Genomic DNA, 21,330 nt, shown 5'->3' on the forward strand with positions numbered 1-21,330 from the left:
ACTGCGGGCTCTTTGCCCTCTGTGTCCGACCACCAGGATAGGAGTTCCTACATCGCTTCACATCGCTCCATCCCAGGAGCTCCGGGCTGGCCTCAGCGGCCGCCGAAAAGGAGCTACCGGTTCAGGCTGGGCGCGGGCGGCAGCGCTCCCCGTCCCGGCCGCGGGGCAGGTACCGCCGGCAGCCCGGGCCGGGCCGGGCAGCGGAAACCGGGGCCATGTGGCTTCAGCGTTAGCACCGTGCGTGCGCCGCCGGCTGCGCTCCCCGGCATTGGCCGCCGGGCGGCGCGCGCGGCCCGGCCCGGCCCGGCCGGCCCCGGAACCCGTATGGCGGGCGGGGGCGGGCGGGAGCGGCGCCGCCATGCGGGGCGGGCGGGCCCGCGCGCGGTGCACGTCGGGCCGGCGGCGGACCCGGGCCCGGCGGGTAGCTCAGGTCGGTGTGGGGGATGGGGGGCGGCGATGGCGGCCGGGCCCGGAGCCGCCTCAGCCCCCGGAGACGCGCGCGGGGCGCCCCCCGTGTCCCCGCCACCCCCGGGCCGGGAGCCCCCGCAGCCCGTGCCGCCTTTCCCCGGTCTGTCGGGGGCACGGCGGGGCGAGGGCCGGGGAGCGCACCGGAGGCTCCGCCGGGTGCGGGGAGCGCGGGCCGAGGCGGCACCGAGCGGGCTCCGAGCGGCGGCGGGCACGGTTTGCCTCGGTGCTGGAAATGAAAGGATCAGAGATTTGGCTACCAGAGGTGGCTCAGGAAGAACGCGCTGTGGCGCCTCTGGAAGATGATAACCGATCAGCAAATCCTCTTATCGGGGTGTGCAGGCTTTAGCATCATTTGCTTAGAGCCTGGGATTCCGTCCCTCGGAAGGCTGGGAATTAGTCAGCAAAGGGAAGAGAGAAGGAGGAATAAAGCTCATCACCCTGTCTGCTGCAGCACAGGACATGCTCAGCCTGTAGGTTCAGGATTTAAAGTACCTGGAAACCCCCGCAGATCATTTGGAGCATGGGAAGGGCTGGAATCTGACATTTGTACTGTCTCTAAGAGAGTCTGTCAGTTCAGTTCGCTGATAAGCTTTATTTCATATTTAGCTGTGGAATAGATTCTTATCCCTGCCTGCCTTTAGTGTGGGAAGGATGCAGCATTGTCTTAATCCTTTATAACCTCAAAAATCTTTTGAGGCCATTCAAGCCTTTCCTAGCGTGCAAAAGTGGAGAAACTAAAGGAGGAGGAGAAACTAAGGGCAGAAATTGAAATGGAATTGTTCTTTTCACTTAAGGCTCGCAGCAAAGACGCCGACCCCGTGTCCCACAGGCCCCCGTGCTGCCAGGCAGGATCCATGTGTGGGGACTCGGGGCAGGATGGAGAGCCTGGGGCTGCCAGCAGTGACCCTTGGGGATGGCACCACGGCCTACCTGCAGCAGGCTGCCAGAGGTAACAGAGCCTCGGGCTGTCAGAGGCTCCTCCTGGCTCTGAAATGAGAGTCAGCGTCACCAAAAGTGCCCCTCACGGCGTGGGAGCTGCCACACGGGCAGCTGGTGACTGTTGGATTTGCACTGAAGTGTGTGATGTGAAATAAAATACAAATCAAACGTGCCTCTGGTTTGGAAATGAAGCTGTGGAGATGGGAGAGCTGTTGCCGTGGAAAATAAAGGTGCTGTTCAGACTAGGAGAGCTCCATTCTTCCCAGGCTTGCTGTAGACAGGGAGCTGATGCTGTGGCCTCTACCAAAACTTCCCCTGGGCTGAGCAGGTGGTTTTGTATCACTGGTGTTCACAGCAGTGCTTTTCTCACTCAGAGAGGTGCCAGATTCCACACCTGCCCTTAGCCTGGTGTTGGTGAGGTGCCCCTTTCTGCACCACCCACTGCTCCCAGAACAGGAGCACGCTGTTTCCCAGCCTGCAGAACAGGATGGAGGAGTTGTGCAGCTCCCTGTCCTGGGGGTTGCTCTCCTGCTTTATTTTCTGTCCAAATTCACTGCAGGTTTGTTACACATGTGGAGCTGGGCTGTCTTGGAAGCACCAGGTTGTGTGGCCCCCCTCTCAAACCTTTTGCTCCAGGTGAAACCAACCTGGATGCTCCATGTTCAGTGGGATGGAGCAATGCACCAAATCCTCTCTGCACCAAATCTTTGGGTAACTCAGTCACAATTACAGGTTTGCAGTCAGGCTTTGGCAGAGCTGAGCCTCCACAGCCCAACACTGGCAGCACTTTAGGCCCCTTTAGGTGCTGTAATTGTTTCCTAACAGTTGATCCTCTGCCAGAGTAGTAGATAAATCTCCCAGCACTTGCTGCTCAGCACACACAGTTATTTTTTCTTCCAACACAAGGGTAATTGCTTTCTCTGTATGCTCTGTGTGCTCCTTGGCACGAGGAGCTGTGAGGGGCAGCTGCTCAATGAGTGATGCCTGAGGGTCTTTCTCGTGTGTCCTCTCTAGACAAAGCAATGCCAGCATTTTTGGGGAGCGTCTCTGTGGGGGAATGCTGGATCCATAACAGCCTGGAAGTGACAATTTCTCCCTTTTGTGGGCCAGAGGGGCTGGGCTCAGCAGCTGATGGTATGTTTTAACTGTTCCAGGTGAAAAGCTGATTGAAGGGCAAGTCATTGAACTTGAAGATGGGACCACAGCTTATATCCATCAGGTGGCAGTTCAGAAAGGTGAGGAACACACATTGCCCTCTTTCTCTTTGGAAGGATACTGTAGGTGTGGCTGCAGCTCTCAGTGCTCCAGCATTGGGCTCCTCTGTCAGTTCAGCTCTCAAAAGTCCATGTGAGCATAGGGTTTCTGTTGGGCTTTTCTTTCTTGTGGTTTTGAGGCTGAGTAAACAGGGACATTGCCTGCAAAGTCATTAGCAATCTGATGAGAAGGTGAATTTGGTGGAGGTGGAGACCAATGTTCAAGTGTCATTTCACCTGTGGGCTCTCCCTGTTGGCATACCACAAGCCCAGTGAGCTGTGAGCTGTGTTGGTGCCAGCCACACAGCACACCCAGAGCTTGTTTCATGTGGGAGCAGCTGGGCAGGAATTTCCTCTGAACTGTGAGATAATGCAGAACTTCTGGAATAGGTGCTGGTGGTGGCAGGGGTCGTGTGGGATTGTTGGGAACAATGCCACCTTGGCCACTGACCCATCAGCCAACATCATCTCTGAAATTAGGGGACATTAGAGAGGTGTTGGGAGCCCAGTTCATGTGGCAGGCACCAGAGGGGCACGGAGGAGTCATCCTTGGCCATGCTAAGATGCCAGAGGGTAGGGAGAAAGAGCTCTGTTACCTTGGGCAGTCCTTCCTTGATGCTCCTTGTATGCCACCTCCCTCTTCTGTTCTCCAAAGGCTGCTTGAAATGGATGATTTATAGCTGGCTGTGCCCCTTTCCCCCCTGCAGCCTCTTCCCTGCCTTCACATGCACAGTGAGAGGGGCTCTCCTCACCCCTGCTTCCCCTGGCATGGGATGTTGGTGTTCTCCTTCACACACCCCTGTGCCAGAGCATCCCCTTCCTGTTGGGATACGTATAATATCTGGCATTTTGAAACTGGTGAGACACTGCATCACTCCTTTGAGCAAAGGAAGAGGCAAATCTGTGCATGAAGCCTTGAAAACCTCACCATTCACATCAGAAGGGCTCGGATGGTGTCTTAAAACCTACAGCTGTGGCTGCCTTTCAGGGCAAGCAGGCAGCCCTGTGTCCTCTCCTGCCTGGCAGCCTCAGCTGGGTCCTCCAGGAAGGTGTGTGGATGTTTTCCTTTTCTTTTAGAGGCTGTGGCTTTTGAAGATGGGCAGCCAGTGGTGCTGGAGGATGGCAGCATGGCCTTCATCCACAGCACAGCCAAAGGTAAAGCACTCCCTGCTCTTTCCTTGGCAGCTGGAGAGAAGCTGCTGCAATGTCTCAGATTTCCAAGGCTGGGGAGATGAAGCACATTTTTTCTGCCTCACACTGAGCTTTCTTTCAGCTGAATTTTTTTTTCAGCTCTTTACCTGAACGTTTCCTCTTGCAGAGAGTTATGAGCCCGGCACATTCCAGGCTCTCCAGCTGGAGGATGGCTCCACTGCTTACATCCACCATCCTGTCATTGTGGCACCTGGCAGCACCATCCTGCAAGTGCAGACAAAAACTGAGCTCCAGGAGGTGGCTGGGAAGGAGGAGGAAGATGATGGCCTTGATGTGGACACCATTAATGCACTGCAGCAGTATGGCAGGAAGGTGAGGGCACAGCAGCATCTCCTGGCCTGAGTTTGTGCCTTCCCTAATTGAGAGAAGTCCCTGGACAGGGTCCAGTGTGAGGGGCACTGCTGAAGGGTGCCTGGCAGTTGGGGACACAGAATGGGGCTGTTTGGTCCTGTGGGGTGCTGGGCCTGCCACCCTTAACCTGCTGCAGGCTGAGGTTTGGGAAGGGAGGAGAGCTGCTGTGACACAGCCTTTGGTGTGCCAGCACTGGCCAAGCCATGGCCACTGTCCCCACAGTGACCTCAAGACCAAAGCAGCTTCGGATCCTGATGTGCTGTCACTGCAGTGTCCCACCCCAATATTCCAGGGAGTGCCTTTTTCTCCCATCTCCATAGGCTGTGGAGCAGGGGCTGCCAGGAGGGTGCTGGCAGTGCTGAGCTGAGCACAGACCTTCCTGCTGTGGCAGGCCCAGCCCCTGCTCGCTGGGGAAGGGTGGGGTGGCACTGTGGCTGTCACTGCCTTCCTGCTGTACAGGGACACGCAAACAGGGCCTGTGCTTCTTCACTCACAGGGCTCTGATGATGAGGAGGAGGGAGTGACAGACACCTGCCATGTGAAGAGTAAAGACTCCAACATCTCTTCCCAGGTCTGAATTTTTCAGTGACTGGAACCAGGCTGAACTCCTCTTTGCCAGTAATTATAAAAATGTTGTGGCTTCTCTGCTGAGTTAGCAAATACTGACTGCGCATATTTCAAATGAGCTGAGAAAGGGAGTTTCATGTCTGAGAACCCCCTGGGAGGTGGGAGGGGGAAATGCAGGTTCCTAGAGCCCTGTCACCTGGGCTTCACCTTGTGGGTACAAGCTGGTTTGTAGGAACATGTTTTTGGAAGATAACTGCAGGAGTGCATATGTATGGCAAGGAGGGAAGTATTTGTGTGGGCTTGGTGAAGCTGTGGTGGCTCGCTGGATTGATTCCAGTGCTTGTCCCAGCAGGCTCTGCAGGAGGAGGTGCAAAGCCACAGGAAGGGGCAGCAGGTCGGCAGCAGAGCTTTCCGCTGCGGGTACAAAGGCTGTGGCCGCCTCTACACCACTGCCCACCACCTCAAGGTAAAGCAGGTGACATGGCAGTGTGCAGGCCAGACCAGGCCCAGGTTACACTGCCAGAGCAGGATGCTGTGTTGTGTGCAGCTGAGTCACGTGCTGAGCTCCCCAAGAGACCCAGATGTGTCATTTGGCCAAGGTGAAATCCAGCAGGGAACTTGAAATTCTCTCCACCAGCATTTTTCCGCAGTTTTCTTTCTTCCTTCCCTTGGACCTCATTTCAGGGACCTGCTCTTTCTTTTCCAGGTACATGAACGTGCTCACACGGGTGACCGGCCATACACGTGTGACTTCCCAAGCTGTGGGAAAGCATTTGCTACAGGTAACAAATTTCTGTTTTGAGCAGATTGCATTTTCTGTCCAACCCAGTAGAGCACAGTATCCAGAGCATCTAAAGCAAGGGAATCACAGCACAGGAGCCTGCTGGGACTGCACTGATTGTGGGCAGATAATGGTGGAAGTGAGGTTGGAAGTGGTGTTGGGGTTGGTTATTTCTTCCCTTTCAAGCTTTGCAGACACAACACAGACACTCAGGTACATGGACTGAGGGCCAGTACTCAGCTTGTCATGGTGTTTCCTTCTCAGTACAAAATTAGTTGTGGTCTCTGTCCTGGACAGGGTACGGTCTGAAGAGCCACGTGAGAACACACACAGGTGAGAAACCCTACAAGTGTCCAGAAGATTTGTGCAGCAAAGCCTTCAAAACCTCCGGGGACCTGCAGAAACACATCCGCACACACACAGGTGAGCAGCACGAGGCAAGAGCTGCACAGGGGACAAGCCAGTCAGAGGGACTCCAGGTGGCTGCACGGTGGCAGCTCTCACCCACAGCACCCTGTCCATGCAGGTGAGCGTCCCTTCAAGTGCCCCTTCGTGGGCTGTGGCCGCTCCTTCACCACGTCCAACATCCGCAAAGTTCACATGCGGACGCACACGGGCGAGCGGCCCTACACGTGTGCAGAGCCTGGCTGTGGCAGGGGCTTCACCAGCGCCACCAACTACAAGAACCACATGAGGATCCACACAGGTAGGAGGGAGGCAGCAGCAGGGAGGTTGGTGGGGCTGGAATGGGCATTGTCACAGGAGTGGATCTGGGAGTGGCCAGGGAGTTGGAGGAAATAGTGGGAATTGCTTCATTGGATTGATTGTTGTTCCAGCAGTCTATCTCCAGCTGTTTGCTCTGGTGGAGAATCCCTCCCCAGGGCATGAGGAGGGTGAAGTTCAGCTCTGTGGCCTCTGCCCTAGGAGAGAAGCCATACCTGTGCACCGTGCCTGGCTGTGGGAAGCGCTTCACGGAGTACTCCAGCCTGTACAAGCACCACGTGGTGCACACGCACTGCAAGCCCTACACGTGCAGCAGCTGTGGCAAGACCTACCGACAGACCTCCACGCTGGCCATGCACAAACGCAGCAGCCACGGCGAGCTGGAGGCCACCGAGGAGAGCGAGCAGGCCCTGCACGAGCAGCGGCAGCTGGAGGGTGAGCGGCCACTCCCCCGTCAAGGTGCGGCAAAGGGGAGGGAGGTGACAGCAAGAGCAGACACGCCCCTCCCAGACCCGAGTATGTGCCATGGCTGCCTGCTTCCCCATCAAAGCTGGATCTATTGGGAGGTCCAGGAGGTTGGGAACAGGCCCCTGCCCGTTCTGTGCTACAGGGAGAGGTCAAGGTCCTTCTTCCCAGGCCACCAGGGTCTTGTGCTCTTTTGTGCTACCCTTGAGACCACAGGCAGGTCCAGAGGCCAGGCAGGGGCTTTCACACTCTGCTAATGCTGCTCTTCCCCTTCTCTGATCCAGCTGCTGCAGCTGCTGGCAGAGGCTGTCCACTGAAGAGTCAGCATATTGCTTTCTTGTCAGAGGTGGAGGAAGATGAAGAAGAAGATGCTGTGCCTACACAAATCTCACTTATCTCTCAGGATGGGACAGAGCAGGTATGGACACAGCCTCCAGGGTGTCAGGGACAGCAGTTATTATCTGAAGTGAGATTCTGCCTCAACTCAGCCAGGATGTTCTTAGCAGGGCCTTTTTCCAGCATTTTTTTCAGACCTCTGAGCTTTCTGGGCTCTTCCTGCCCTGAGGGCTCCCTCCTACAGCCTCACCCTCTGCTGCAGTGTTGGTTTGGGAGGGTCTCTGGTCCCAGTGCCCCCCTTGCTGAGGGTTTCTGGGTGTTTGTGTGGTCACTGGCAGCCCTTGGCTCCCCAGCTCTGCTGACCCAGGCTGGATTTGGAGATGTTTTGTCATCACTTGTATACAGCAGTACTTTTCTTGTACTTCCCTCCACCAGCTGCCCCTGTGCTGACTGGAAAAAACTTCCTTCTGTGGCACAGGGCAAGGGAAACAGCTGCCAGCTGTGACCTGTTTCCTCTTAGCCTGAGATGCTCCTGCTGCTGCCATGCACAAAGCTGTCCCCATCCAGGCTTGAGACAAAAAGCTGAATGGGAAGATGTGGTAGAATGGGGAGGGCTGAAGACCCAAGCTCTGAGTTCTCTGTTGTCAGTTTTATCCCTGTGCTGGTGCTTGGAGCGCTCTGTGCCTGGAGTCTTGCAGAGAGGCTGTTTCCTCCTTGCCCAGGCCGATGCATTGCTAAATTCAGGAGCTGCCTAAGGCTCCCTGAGCTCTGCTGTCATCCCCAGGTCAGTCTGTCTCAGGAGGAGCTGCAGGCCCTGGGCAGTGCCATCGGCGTGGTGGCACAGAGCGGGGCCCTCGCTGTGCCCGAGGGAGGTGACACTGGGACCATGGCTGTGGCCAACGCTGATGGCACCGAGGCACAGGAGGTACGGACAAAGCTGGGGCTGCTCCTGCTGCCTCTGCTAGAAAAGGGCTGCATTTTCTTTTAAAACACGATTAATTGAACTTTTCCAGGTGACCATAGTCGCTTCTGGGGCAGTGGTGTCAGAGGAGTCGGACATTGCCCCGCTCTGTCATCAGCAGGTGGCATTGCTGGCCACCTCCCACGGCACCCACATTGCTGTGCAGGTACCACGTGGCTCTTGCCACTGTCCCCTTCACTCCCTGGCCACCCGGTGCCACCTCTGGCCCTGCTGCATCGCTGCTTGCCTGGGGGGCTTGCTCCTTAATTCCCAGAGGCCCTCTGTGCAGAGGACAACAGGGACATCCTGCTGGGACTGCAGAATGCTCCTCTGCAAACAGCCCTTCTGCATCTCAGCCCTCTGTCCTTCTGCTTCACACCTGTGTCACCCCTCTGTCCTGCTGGGAGCCACCCTGAGCTGCCTTTTGGGGATTCAGCACTCACTCTCTCTCTCCCCCTTCCCTCCCCAGCTGGAAGAGCAGCAGAGCCTGGAGGAAGCCCTCAGCATGGCCACAGCAGTCATCCACTACGAGCCAGTGCCCCCTGACACAACCCTGCCTGGGAAGGGGAGCTGAGGCCAGCAGAGCAGCCAGGGCAGGGCAGTGCCAGCCCCAGCCTGTGCAGGGGTGGCAGGGCAGGGACAGCGTCTGAGCCAGTGCCAGCGTGTGCCCTGTGCCAGCTGGGACACTGACAGGGCAAAGGGCTGCTGGGATGACCCTGTCTGAAGGGCTCTTCCCTCTGGGAGGGAGGGCAGGTACACTGGGCTGCTCCTGGGCTCCAAGCAGCAGCCCTCTCTTCAGGGGCACTTCCTGCCCTCTCCCTCTAGGAATGGTCCAACAGCTCCCCTTTCTTTCCCACCCCTCCAGCTCAGGGCAAGTAGGCAGCACTTGCACAGAAGCAATAAAGGCCCATCAGAGCAAGGCCAGGCTGTGCTGAGCTTGGTATGGAGGGTGAGCAGTTCCTGCCATTGGAGCCAGCACTGGGATGGTTCCAACAGCAGTTCTCCCATCTCTTTGTCACACTTCCTTTTCAAGCAGGGCTTCCATGGCAGATCCCTTGGCTGTGGAGCAGAGCAGCCAGCACTTGCCAGGAGCTGAGCTAGACCTGGATGTAAATGCTGAGTTGAAATAAAAGCAAATTTAAAATTTGTTTTTTAAAAGGAGCCCTCTTCTCTTTGGTGGAAGCTGGGAGGAGAAGGTGGATGGTGATGTTCAGCAGCTGTAAGAATTGAGGACATTGAGGAGATTTGTGGAATTGACCAAACGTGTCCTGCCAAAGCAGCAGCTGTCCCAGAGGAGGGCTGGGAGCAGGGTGAGCTGTACCCTCTGAGCCCTCAGCGTGTGGCTTGGAGGGGCTAAGACGTGTCCCTGAAACCTCTCATCAGGCCTTGGCTCTTCCCGGGACTCCTGCAAACCCAGATTTAGGGAATTGTGTCTGTGAACACATCCTGCATCCTCCCCTAAGCTGGGGAGAGAGACCTGGGCTGGTGTCCTGCCCCCAGAGTCCCTTCACTGCCCCGAGTGCTGGGCGGACAGAGCTGGAGAAGCCCTCGGAGATCCTCGAGTCCAGCTGTAAACCCCAGCCTGGCTCAGGCTCCCGGCAGCCGCGTGGGTCGTGTTTTGGACATCCCAGAGGAATTTGCAGAGAAAGATGGGCACGGAACGGGCACAGCTCCAAGAGGAGCCAACGGCTGAGTCTCCGCTCTCCGGGTGACACCGATCCCTGCCGAAGGCTGCGAGGGGCAGCTCTGCCTGAGCCAGGCCGGGCATTTCTCTCCCCAGAACGCAAATTACCACGGAGCTTTCGCTCTGCGGGCCGAGCTCAGTGAGGCTCGCCGAGCCCCGGCCCCGGGGAGCGGCGATGGGGCCCGGGGGTTCCCGGGGAGCCCCGGGCAGGCGGCGCTCCCGCCCCGCGTCCCGCCCGCCCGGGCGGCTCCAGGAACCGGATCCGCGGGCTCGGCAGAGCCGCCGCCGCCGCCGCCAGCCATGGACCTGCGAGCCGAGCTGCTCAAGTCCATCTGGTACGCCTTCACCGCCCTGGACGTGGAGAAGAGCGGCAAGGTGTCCAAATCCCAGCTCAAAGTGAGTCCCCGGAGCTGCCGGCGCACGGAGGGAGGGTGGGAGCGAGCGGAGGAGCGAGCCCGGGGCTGCTCTGCATCCCCGCGGGTTTCCACGGAGAAATTGTTGAATATTAAGATCAATAAGATCGTGCTGTTGCTTCCTGGTGAAGTTCTCAGGCTCTGTGGCATCTCCCTTTAAAAAAAAGGGGTGGGGGGGATTCATGCTCAGATGTGTTTTCTAGGTGAAAATGATAAGAAATCTATATTTTAGTTATCAGTTTCTTGTGCTTTTTATGGCCAGCTAAGAGCCCAAATTCTGTTTCCATTTTCTTGCTTGCCGGAGCACCTGTGTTCCTCCTTGCTGAGCCTGTGGGTTGGGAGGTAGGGACAGGTTGTTTTATAACAAAAACTCCTCAGTGCTGTGGCTAGAAGTAACACAGCACTTCTAAAAACTCTCCGCTTTCCCCTCTTTCCACTCTTAGCAGCTTTTAGAGGGCTCATGCCCTCAGTCTTTCATCAAACCCATCACAGCTTTAAAAACCTTTTTGTCTGCCCCCAGGCCAGGGTTGCTGGCACCCACCAGGGAGCCCCTTGGCTCTGAGAATAATTGATTTTTTTAACCTTTGCACGTGGTGGGAATGTGTTTTTTTCATCTCCTTTGGTTCTTAGGCTGGCATTGGGGTTGGAAATGCTGGTTGGTACCAGGGTTTGGGATGAGAGAAGAGACCTGAGCAGGAGCATGCTGAGCACGGGGAGCTATTGCGTCAGGACATGGCAGCTGCTGCCAGGCTGTGAGACCGTTTTGAACCACTGCAAAAAGACCCTCTTTTCCTCCATTCCCTTTATTTTGTAGTGCTTCCCCAGGACAGACTGCAGGGAAGGTGCTGGTCTTTGGCAGGGGGTGTGTTTTGCCCCAGAATGAGGAGTTTTGTTTGCAGGGATCTGGAGGAGAAGCAGCGGGAGGAAGATTCTTCCTGCTCAGCCTTCGCGGCTCAGAGCCTCCGGCTGCCCCCCAGAACTTGTGGCATGAGCCCTGCGAGCCACACTCCCCTGCTAAAACTGTAGAAATAGCTGAAGGAATTAAGGAAAATCCTAAAGTAGGCCAGAGCTTAATTCTGTTTGCTAATCCCTGAGAGGGGCTGCTGTGCTTCCTTCACAGCAACCCCTGCACCACTGCTCTGGGTCCAGAGTCTGGCCCGGGCATGGGATGGACCCAAAAGCAGTAGCAGTGCTTGTCTTGAGAGATCTCTATCACCAGGTACAATGCTGAAGCCACAGAGCCTCTGATTTTAATGGCAGTTTAACGGACAGTTCACGCAGGGTCTGTGGCTGTGGTGATGCTGGGGATGGCACCTCCAAAGTGACTTTACCAGGGGGACACTTGAGAGGGGAGAGGATGTTCTCCCACACGCCATCAGTGACAGGATGGGTTGGCAGCAGGTCGCTGAAGAGCACAGCTCAGCTCTGAGTGACTTTCCCACTGTCTCCAGGCCAGGCAGAGCTCGTTTCCACCCACAGAAATACTCGAGTTTGCCCCAGCCTACACAGGCCAGCCGCAGTTCAGTGAGGGAGGAATCCGGGGTCTCGCCGCTCTGAGCAATGAAGTGTTAAAGCCACTGAGCCCTCTCCAAACCCCTCCAGGGCTGCTGAGCCCTGAGCTGGGCTGTGCTCCCTCACCCGGGCGTGTTGCTGCACGAAGGGTCTTGAGCAGGGGTGGGAGACACCGGGCTTGCACTGAGAGGACAGAGCTGGGTGGGAGAGCGGAGCTAACTCATAGGAATCCTGCTGATGGGAGCAGGACTTTTGTGGCTAGTACAACAGGGAACAGTTCTTGAGGGAGGTTGAAGAGGCTTGGGTTAAAGAACAGAATAGTAATTAGTGTGTTCATGAGCGTGATGTTGGCGTATTCTGCTAAGAAGAAGAGTGTGAAGGGCCCTGCTGCGTTTTCTGTGTTAAACCCAGCTCTGGGCAGTGCTGTGAACCTGCCAGGGTTTCCAGCATGAAGACACAGCTGTGGGAAGCCGTTGTGCTCCTTGCTGGGGCACCTCAGAGCAGGCAGGCGTGTGCAGATGTGGAGGTGTGTGTCTGTATGTGCGTGTGTGCACAGGAAGGAAGGAAGGACAGCTTGCGGTCGCTCGGGTGCTGCGCGCCCCGAGAGCTCGGGGAGCTTTGCTCCCAGCACAGCCACAGCCCCAGCTCTGCTCCTGGGAAGGGTTTGTGCTCTCAGTGCCGTTGCATTGTCACTCTTGGGCCAGGGTCGGGGCAGGAACAGACGAGAGGCAGGGTCGTAGAAAAGGCAGAGAAGGCTTTATTCAAAAGAACTGTGTGGTTTTTATAGAGTGGTACGATAGATTCTGTTCTATTGGCTAACTAACAGAAACATCTTTCTCACGCACTGTCTTTGAGAGGAACAGAAAAATAAAGTAGAAAAACACCACTTGCAAATTGTTTTTAGTCAACAAGTTATCACATCTTTCTAGCTCTTTAAGACTTCTCACAAGCCACTGTGAGAAACGCTTGCCATTTCTCTCTCTGTCCCGTGGCATCCACATTGCATCCCCTCCCTGGCCAGGCTGGAAGGGCTGGGGTGTGGTCCCTCAGGGTGGCCATGCATGGCTGGAAACACCGAGCACTGCCCTGGTGCTCTTGGGCACCTCTGCTCGTGGTAATGGGTGTGCCAGCGGTGGGAGAGGGTGGAGAGCACAAACACGGCTGCTGCCCAGAGGAATCTAGGGCACTAGGAGGAGTCAGGCAGCCCTCTGACCCCCAGCCATCCCCTGCATGCCACAGGGGAAAGGTTAGGGCTAGGGTTAGGGTTAGGTGCCAGCAAACTGCTTTCCTAGCATCCCTTTCCCTGCTGTTCTCCTCCTTCACCGTTTCAGAGCCTGCAAGGGTTTCTCAGCTCTCCCAGCTCCAGTCATGCCACCATTGCCCAGGTCAGGGCTTTCCTCCCCATTTGTTAGTGACAGGGGCTTGGGGTCACAGGGTGCCAGGATGGATGGAGGGGCTCAGGGTGTCCCCCATGGCCGGGGTCACAAGTGAGACCTCACAGGGATTTTTAGGGGTGCTCTGGGAGGAGGGGTGAAGGATGGAGATGAGGGCCACGGTGGAAACACAGAATGGGATACGATTCCCAAACTTTGAATTCACCCTGATGGACTTGTTGCCATGCTGGAGGATGTCCATGGTATTCCTAGACCTTCCCAGCACTGTGTGGACCCTGGGGCTGCAGTGACCCCAAAAGGCACAGTGTAGTAGCAGTGCTCGGGGCTATGGCCCTGCTGTGTGAGCACAGGGTGGAGTCCTGCTGATCCCGTTGGTCCAGAGGGTGGAAAAGAGAATGAAAATCTGGTCGAGCAAGAACTGTCTCCAGCTGCAGCAGCCATCGTGGCCTCGGGCAGCTCCTCTGCTGCTGGGAGGAAATTTCCAGCCCTGCTCAGAGTAGGGATGCTGTTCCATCTCCTCCAGCCCCTCTTTGAGCCCTTGGCAAGCTGCATTGGCAGATCCTGGTGCAGTGGGGAGGTGTCAGTCTGTTTAACCATCTCCTGCTCCTGGGATGTAAAGGCAAGGAGAGCATCACAAGCTAGAGATGCTGCTGGTGCTCACGGGCAGCCTTGCTCCAGGCTTTCCAGCATTTGGGAAATCCATGAGCTTGTAAACATGCTTTATTTGGGGGGATTTGAACAAAGTGGGCTGTTGGCAAGCCTTGCTGTGTATTTCTGGGGATGGTGTGTCTCCAGGTCTCCATTCCAGACAAAACCTTTGCTTAGTTTCTCACCAGTCTTTCCTATTTTCATGTTTCCATCTTTCTGTGTCCCCAGCAGACAGCTGGTGCCAGGCTGGGCCCTGGTTGTGCCAAATGCATAGCTTTTGGGGGTGGCTTATCAGCTTTTCTAGATCAGAGCGAGTCCTGTTTGCTCTGAGAGGTTTGAAACAGACCTTTCAAGAAAGAAGTTCCTCATGTGCCAAGAAAAGAAACTAGTGAGGAAAAATCCTCGATTGTTGCCTGTTTCTAAATGATTCTCTAAAGTTTACATTTGGAAATTTTGCCTCGATGCAGTGGCTGCTGGGAGGTGATGCCATGCAGGGGGGTGACTGAGGGGGTGGCACCTTGGGGATTCTCACCACCCCTTGTGCTTGGCCAGGTGCTGTCTCACAACCTGTACACGGTGCTGTGCATCCCCCACGACCCCGTGGCACTGGAGGAGCATTTCCGTGATGATGATGATGGGCCAGTGTCCAGCCAGGGCTACATGCCCTACCTCAACAAGTACATCCTGGACAAGGTGAGCTCCTTGGTCATCCCCCAGACCTGCTGCTCCTCCTGTGAGGCTCCTGGGAGCTCCCCTTAGCTCTTGGAAATCACATTCCTTGGTGGGTGGAAAGAGGGCGCAGAGAGATGGGGACTGCTCAGGTGAAAGCCAAAATGAGTGAGAAATGTTTCATACTCAGCATCTCCCTGGCAAGGATGAAGTCATCCCTTTACATCACGGCTCTGGATGGAGCAGCACCTCTGCCCACATTACCTGAAGGGCTCAGAGAGAGAAATCAGCCCCTTTTATCCTCACCTTTGAGGTGTGACCTCATTTGGCAAAGAGGAGAGGGAAAAGGTTGAGCTGCAAGGAGGAGCAGAGTTGGGGTGGGCAAAAGGGGCTTTCTCCCTTTTTTCCTGTGGTTCAAAGACAGCTTTGTCTGGCACAGCCAGAGGTTGGTCTGTGGGTGCTGTTTCTTCCAGGCATGTGAGGAGAGGAAGAATGACTGACAGCTTTCTTCCACTGTGTGCTCACTGAAAGGGGCCAGAGCTGGGTGCAGTAACTCTTCACTCCCCTGCTGCTCTTGTCCCTGTGCCAGTCCCCATCCCTGTGCCCATCTCTGCCTTGCCCAGAGCTGCTCAGCAGCTGCCCAGCCTGATCCAGCAATGCTGATCTTGGCTGCAGGGATCTGGTCAGCAGCAAACAAGGGCAAAGCCTTCCCCAGCTCCCTGAGCCCAGAGCAGGAGCTGCCCCAGGTCAGCCCAGCCCAATCTCCCCATCAGAGAGTGGCCAAAATCCTTCCAGTTGCCCACATGGTTCTTTGGAAGGTGATCTTTAAACCCACCCCGTCTGGTTTCACCATGGTAATAGAATCCCAGAGGCAGCCTGAAAAGAGGGAAGTGGGTTTTCCTAGTAAGAGAAGCTTTTAGCTTTTGCCACCCAAAGGTTTTCCTCCAGCTTTGCTGCTACAGGCCACAGTTTGCTCCTGTGCTGACACAGCTGGGATAGAGCACCCAGGGACAGCCAGAGCTGCTCTGATCCCTATCTCAGCTGACCCATCTGCACCAAACCTGCTGCCTGGGGCAGCTCACAGTGCCAGGACACAATTAAATATCAGCAGCAGGGATGAGGCAGTGGAGGCACCATTCCTGCTGGCTTCCCTTCACTCCTCAGTTCCTCCTTGTGGTTGAATGGGCTAACAAGAAACCCCAAACCATGGAGGCACTGGGGATGAGAGCTCCACATCATCCTGCCTGTGCTGCAGCCCAGGCTTCCTGCTGGTGCTGCCATGCTTCTCACTGGACAGATTTTAGGAGTGAGGTTTCTTCTCTCCAGCACTTCCTTCCCCAGAACTCCCCTCTCTAGTTCTTCAGCTCCCACTCACCCCCTGACTCGTGCCTGCAGGTGGAGGAAGGTGCTTTTGTCAAAGAAAATTTTGATCAACTCTGCTGGACCTTGACAGCGAAGAAAAACTACAAACCTGACCGGAATGGGAACAGTGTTGTGTCCCACCAGGATGCTTTCAAGCTCTGGTGCCTCTTCAACTTTCTGTCTGAAGACAAATACCCTCTTGTCATGGTGCCAGATGAGGTAGGACCTGCCTCTGCCCCCAGCCCCGTCCTCCTAGGGCTCCATGTGCTGGCAGAGCCCCATTTGTGGGTGACACCATCACGTCCTGGCGTGTCCCACTGCATCCTGCAAGATGAGGTGTTCCAGGGGGTGAGAGAGAGGAGGCTGGGGGTGGGACAAGGGGCCTGTCTGCCCTGGACACCCCTGCTGTGCCCACAGCCACCCCCACTGCCCAGGGAGAAGGGGGGACTTCAGAGGGGAGACCCCTCCAAGGTGCTCTCCTGCCTGAGGGCAGTGGCCGAGCAGACCTGGCTGTCCCTCAGTGCTCAGCCCCTGCCCAGCATGAAGAGCGTTAAGGGTGAGGTGCCAGCCAAAGAAAAGCCTCACAGTAATCTCCAAATTCCACAGCATTTAGGGGGGAAGGTTCTCCCTTTCTCTGGTGTCAGATTAAACCCCCTCGAGAAGGGGGGCAGATCTGGGGAGAGTGCACACGTGCAGAAGCCAAGAGTGGCCTCAGCAGAAGGAACTTGGCTGGGCAAATGGCTGCTGTTGTCTTCTACCCCTCAACCTCCTGAGATCAGCAGAAAAGTCAAAATTAAAAAAAAAAAAAAGAAAAGAGGAGAAAAAAGGCAAGAAGCACCGTGCTGCGCAGACGTAGGAGGGCAACCGCACTTCCTGTGCCCTGGGAGAGGTGTTTCCTGTTCCCCAGAGCATGAAAAACTGAATCATCCTGAGCACCAGCACTCAATTCTTGCCCCTTTCACAATTAAATGACATAAAAAATCCAGCTGCGTGTGGGGACCCTGCTGTGTGTCACCTTCCTGTGTGGCTCCCTGCAGTCACCCACTGGTCTCAGTCCAGACTGTGGGCAGAGGAGAGCTGGCAGCAAAGCTTGAGCTGGGGTGAGTCTTCCCCACACCACAGCAACCACCTTGACTCTTTTTATTTGCAGTTTTACAATAATGCTCCTCTCTGTAGGGACCTGTCTCCCTGCTCCTCCCCAGTGATTTTTGGGAAGCAGTGGTGCCAAGCTCACTGTGGCTTTGAGACATCATCTCTCAGTGGTGTTCAACAGTGCTGGCCTGTACTCCTTCAGGCTCTTGACTGCTACAGAGTTTTATTACTCTGCAGACAAGCCAGAAAAAATATCCCAGCCTTGGGGTTAAAAGGAAAAACCTCTCAGTAGAGGTCAAATTCTAACCCAGCTCCAGTCTCCTCCATTCCAGCCTGCTGCCTGGGATGCCCCAACCATCACAAAGGTTGATCCCTCTGGGATCAAGGTCCTGCATCTGCAGGCTGGAGAGAGATGTGACCTTGGGCTCTCCAAAATGGCTTGATGGGGTGGGGACAGCCCTGTCCCCAGACAGAGACACTGTCACTGAGTGTCCTCCTCCCCACAGGTAGAGTATCTGCTGAAGAAGATCTGCACAGCCATGAACGTGGAGCTGAACTCGTGTGAGCTGGAGGATTACCTGTCCCAGGAGCCGCAGGCCCAGGGCGGCCTCACGGTCTGGCAGTTCCTGGACATGGTGAACTCGGGGAGGTTCCTCAGAGGCATCGAGCAGGAGGCCATCAGCATGGCCGTGGAGGAGGTGTACCAGGAGGTCATCGAGGATGTGCTCAAACAGGCAAGGAGCTCACAGATTCTGGGGCAGAAGTGCTGTCCTGCTCCCGCCCCGTTTTGATCCCCGTGTCTCTCGGGCGCAGGGTTACCTCTGGAAGAAGGGCCAGCTGAGGAGGAACTGGTCAGAGCGTTGGTTCATGCTGAAGCCCAGTGCCCTGTCCTACTACATGAGCGAGGAACGGAAGGAGAAGAAGGGGAGCATCACGTTGGACAAGCACTGCTGTGTGGAGGTACAGCCCAGGGACAGCAGATTGTTCAGACCCCTGGAAGGGAGACCCAAGAACACACAATGTCACATCCATGAGCATGGGAGAGCCACTCCTGTGGCTGAAGACGGGGGGATAAGGTGGGGTAACACTGTGTTGTGTCCCCTCCCTGCAGGTGTTGCCAGACAGGGATGGGAAGAGGTGCATGTTCTGTGTGAAGACCTCGTCCCGCACCTACGAGATGAGCGCCTCGGACACCCGGCAGCGCCAGGAGTGGACGCTCGGTCTGTGCCCATCCCATGCCCCTTCCCCAGCTTCCCTGTGCCCCCTGCTGTCCCCACTGACCGTGCCCTCCCTCTGCAGCCATCCAGACTGCCATCAGGCTGCAGGCCGAGGGAAAGAAGTCCCTGCACAAGGACCTGAAGCAGAAGCGCCGGGAGCAGCGGGAGCAGCGGGAGCAGCGCAAGGCGGCCAAGGAGGAGGAGACACAACGGCTCAAGCAGCTGCAGGAGGAAAAGGAGAGGAAGCTGCAGGAGCTGGAGCTGCTCAAGGAGGCCCAGAGGCAGGCAGAGATCCTGCTGCAGGAGGAGGAGCAGCGGCGGAGGCAGCAGCACGAGGAGATGCAGAGGACCCTGGAGATCCAGCTGCGGGAGGCCGAGCAGGTGAGTGCATCCCACATGGGCTGTGGTGCTCATGGGGTGGGTGCTTCCTTCTCCTTCCCTTGCCCAGGGTAGTCCAGAGGTTGGATGTACAGTGTTGCTGCCACCCATCACCTCTGGGCTCTGTTGTGCCCGAGATCCCTTTGAGCAGGAGATTAAGACAACCTGCCTCAAGGGGCTTTAGCTGGGGGACACTGAGAGGCAAATGCTGGTGCCAGGCTGGACAGGGAGCCCATTTCTGACCTCACAGCCAGCACTGGCTCCAAATGACACAGCCTGTCTCCTGAGCAGGGAAAACAGCTTTGCTTTGGACCTGTCACCATGGGCTGCCCCTGCTCTGGCCCACTCCACTTGGTGGGCCCAAGCGGGTTCTGGGGACACTGGTGGTGGCTCACTGATGGCTCCTGTCCCCGCGCAGGCTCGTGCCTCCATGCAGGCAGAGATGGTCCTGAAGGAGGCCGAGGCAGAGCGGCAGCGCAAGCGCATCCTGGAGCTGGAGGACATGCAGGAGAGGCTGCAGGAGGCCCTGCAGCAGGAGGTGAAAGCGCGGCAGGACGAGGAGGCTGTGAGATATGCTCAGGCCAGGTAGGACCAGGGCATCCCTCCCCCTCCTTGGGCAGCCCTGCTCCCAGGGCAGCTCAGTGCTCCCGGGGACTGGGGTGTGCTGGTGAGTTCCCAGTATGCAGGCTGGGACAGGGAAAGCTGGGGGAAGAAGTGGCAGGGGGACATCCTCACCTCTTGCTCTTCATTGTCAGGCTACTGGCTGAGGAAGAGGAGAAACTGAAACAGCTGATGAAGCTGAAGGAGGAGCAAGAAGAATATATCATCAGAACTCAGAGGGAGAAGCAAGTCCTCAAGCAGGAGATGGAGAACAAGAACAAGTGTCTGGAAGAGGCGCAGAAGCAGCTGGAAGAAGTGAGAGTGAACAGGCAGCGGGTGGACCAAGATGTCATGGTGAGCATCACATCCGTGCCACATCTCCTCACATGGTGAACCCAGGGGACTTTCCAGCCCTCCCAGAGTCACCTCCACACTGGGGAGGACCAAGCTGGAACTGCTGTAGGGGGTTTCTGAGCTGTGCCATGTGCAGGCAGGATGTAATGCAGTGGCTGAGACAGGACAAGCGTGTCCTGCCCTGGGACAAAGCAGTGCTGTCCAAAGTAATCTCAACAGCAGGAGTGTGTGAAGGGGGGAGGGTTGGAGGGGGAGCAGAAGGTCTAGAGGAGGGTGAAGTGGGTCTCCATCCCAGAGGGAACCTCCAATCCAGGCTTACTCAGGGAAGGGAAAGTCGTGCCCGTGGTCCCATGGGGCAGCAGCTCACCCTTTGCTCCGTGCCCATGGGCAGCAGCTCACCCTTTGCTCCGTGCCCATGGGCAGCAGCTCACCCTTTGCTCCGTGCCCATGGGGCAGCAGCTCACCCTTTGCTCCGTGCCCATGGGGCAGCAGCTCACCCTTTGCTCCGTGCCCTGCAGGCGGCCCAGCGGAAGCTGCGACAGGCCAGCACCAACGTCAAGCACTGGAACGTGCAGATGAACCGACTGATGCACCCCATCGGGCCTGGAGGTAGGAAACAGCTGAGCCAGCTGACCCCATGCCCACACCTCCACCCATCTTCCCCTTTTTGGGGGCATCTGGTAGGAGAGAAGATACTGCAATGCCTCCTTCAAGGATGGGCTCCACAAACCTTTTTTCTCAGCTGAACAGTCAGTTTGGGCCCCAGCTAAACAATTCTCTTTTTCCCTCCACCCCCAGACAAGCGAACAAACGTGAGTGGAGGAGTCTTTGCTGGCTACCAGCCCCTTCTGTCACGGAGAGATTCCTCCCTCAAACTCAAGCAGAGGGTGGAGGATAAAGGCGGTGACCCCACGAGGGAAAACAGCAAGGAAAACGTGAGCAACGGTGGGAACAGCAGCATGTTGCCGTCTCCAGATGCGGACACCTTGGCCACAGAGCCCACCAATTAGCCCACCAGGATGGCAGAGCCCAGCTGGGAATGGTAGGGCTCAGCTTGTCCCTCCAGGTGGACGGTCAGTGTGGCCATCTCTGCATGGGGACCAGCACAGAGCCTACAGGGGACTGCACAAGGCAGAGGTGCTCCCATTTCCATCAGTGAAGGGCTGCAGCCACCACGTGCCAGGAGGCTCAGGCAGCCCAGGGAGAGGGCAGTGGGACCTTCTCCTCTGGATTGAAGAAGTGAATTCCTTGTGCTCTGTTTTACACCCTGTACTAAAAAAGAGCCACTGCTGGGTCGGGGCCCTGTGGCCCAGGGCTGCAGTTCCCCCTTGGTTTCTACATCAACCCTTCTGCATCACTCACTGTGCTCCAGGGTGTGGGGCTTTGCCACCAGCCAAGGACGCCTGGACTGACCAAGTAGGGCCTTCTTGTCACCCCACACCACGCCAGGTGTCCCTAACTACAGCCACCACTGTTTTCCCTGGCAGTGGGTGGTAGTACTGGAGCCACTTAGTTAGCAGAAACTAATGACCAATAAAGCTTTTGGAGCCACTGGCCACAGACTTCCTGCCCCACACACTAGCAGCCCTGCAGGTACCAGCCCCCTTTCCTTGGCAGGGTAGGGTTGGGATTTCCCCTGTGTGAAAGAGCCCCTTGAAAGGAATCAGCCACAACCTGTGGAAAGTGGCCCCACCAGCAGATTTTTGGTTGGTGTGTGGAGCGCCAAGAGGGACACAAAACAAAACAAAGAAGCCCCAATAGCACACCGTCATTTGGGTTTGTTTTTCAAGCACCTCTGTATAGATACAGTCCCAGTCAGCTGTGCCTTTGGGGTGTTTATAGCCTGGGGCACAGAGCCAGGGTGGCCTTTGGAACAGGCCCTGGGTGCAAGCTCTGCACCGACTCAATCTCTGCACTCGCAGATGAGCTGAGTTCGTTGGGGAGATTATGA

At 56.5% G+C, this 21,330-nt stretch overlaps 2 protein-coding genes across 6 annotated transcripts; both read left to right on the forward strand.

Moving 5' to 3' along the window:
* Window positions 1-30: 30 nt before the first annotated feature.
* On the forward strand, window positions 31-9,760 carry ZNF76 (zinc finger protein 76). Of its 5 annotated transcripts, XM_071449915.1 has the most exons (15): window positions 439-938; window positions 1,263-1,417; window positions 2,562-2,642; window positions 3,738-3,815; window positions 3,979-4,184; window positions 4,720-4,794; window positions 5,140-5,256; window positions 5,497-5,572; window positions 5,869-5,994; window positions 6,098-6,277; window positions 6,496-6,729; window positions 7,044-7,177; window positions 7,880-8,020; window positions 8,109-8,222; window positions 9,216-9,760. In XM_071449915.1, the coding sequence occupies exons 1-15, from the start codon at window positions 928-930 to the stop codon at window positions 9,261-9,263; spliced, it is 1,776 nt and encodes a 591-aa protein (XP_071306016.1). In that variant the 5' UTR covers window positions 439-927; the 3' UTR covers window positions 9,264-9,760. The 5 variants fall into 5 exon arrangements, with proteins under 5 accessions (XP_071306015.1, XP_071306014.1, XP_071306016.1 ...); XM_071449912.1 differs by lacking the exons at window positions 439-938; window positions 9,216-9,760 and adding an exon at window positions 8,526-9,214 and having other exon boundaries at window positions 949-1,417; XM_071449914.1 differs by lacking the exons at window positions 439-938; window positions 8,109-8,222; window positions 9,216-9,760 and adding an exon at window positions 31-169 and having other exon boundaries at window positions 7,044-8,018.
* Window positions 9,761-9,856: 96 nt separating this feature from the next.
* On the forward strand, window positions 9,857-20,935 carry DEF6 (DEF6 guanine nucleotide exchange factor). The gene is made up of 11 exons (XM_071449916.1): window positions 9,857-10,136; window positions 14,260-14,400; window positions 15,772-15,957; window positions 17,337-17,564; window positions 17,644-17,790; window positions 17,942-18,050; window positions 18,130-18,428; window positions 18,844-19,010; window positions 19,181-19,379; window positions 19,898-19,988; window positions 20,178-20,935. Exons 1-11 carry the CDS (start codon window positions 10,041-10,043, stop codon window positions 20,387-20,389), a joined length of 1,875 nt encoding a protein of 624 aa, XP_071306017.1. The 5' UTR covers window positions 9,857-10,040; the 3' UTR covers window positions 20,390-20,935.
* Window positions 20,936-21,330: the final 395 nt, after the last annotated feature.

Source organism: Agelaius tricolor, unplaced genomic scaffold (genome assembly GCF_023055355.1).
Source record: "Agelaius tricolor isolate 1412-34295 unplaced genomic scaffold, bAgeTri1.0.p SCAF_30, whole genome shotgun sequence".
NCBI classification, from domain to species: domain Eukaryota; kingdom Metazoa; phylum Chordata; class Aves; order Passeriformes; family Icteridae; genus Agelaius; species Agelaius tricolor.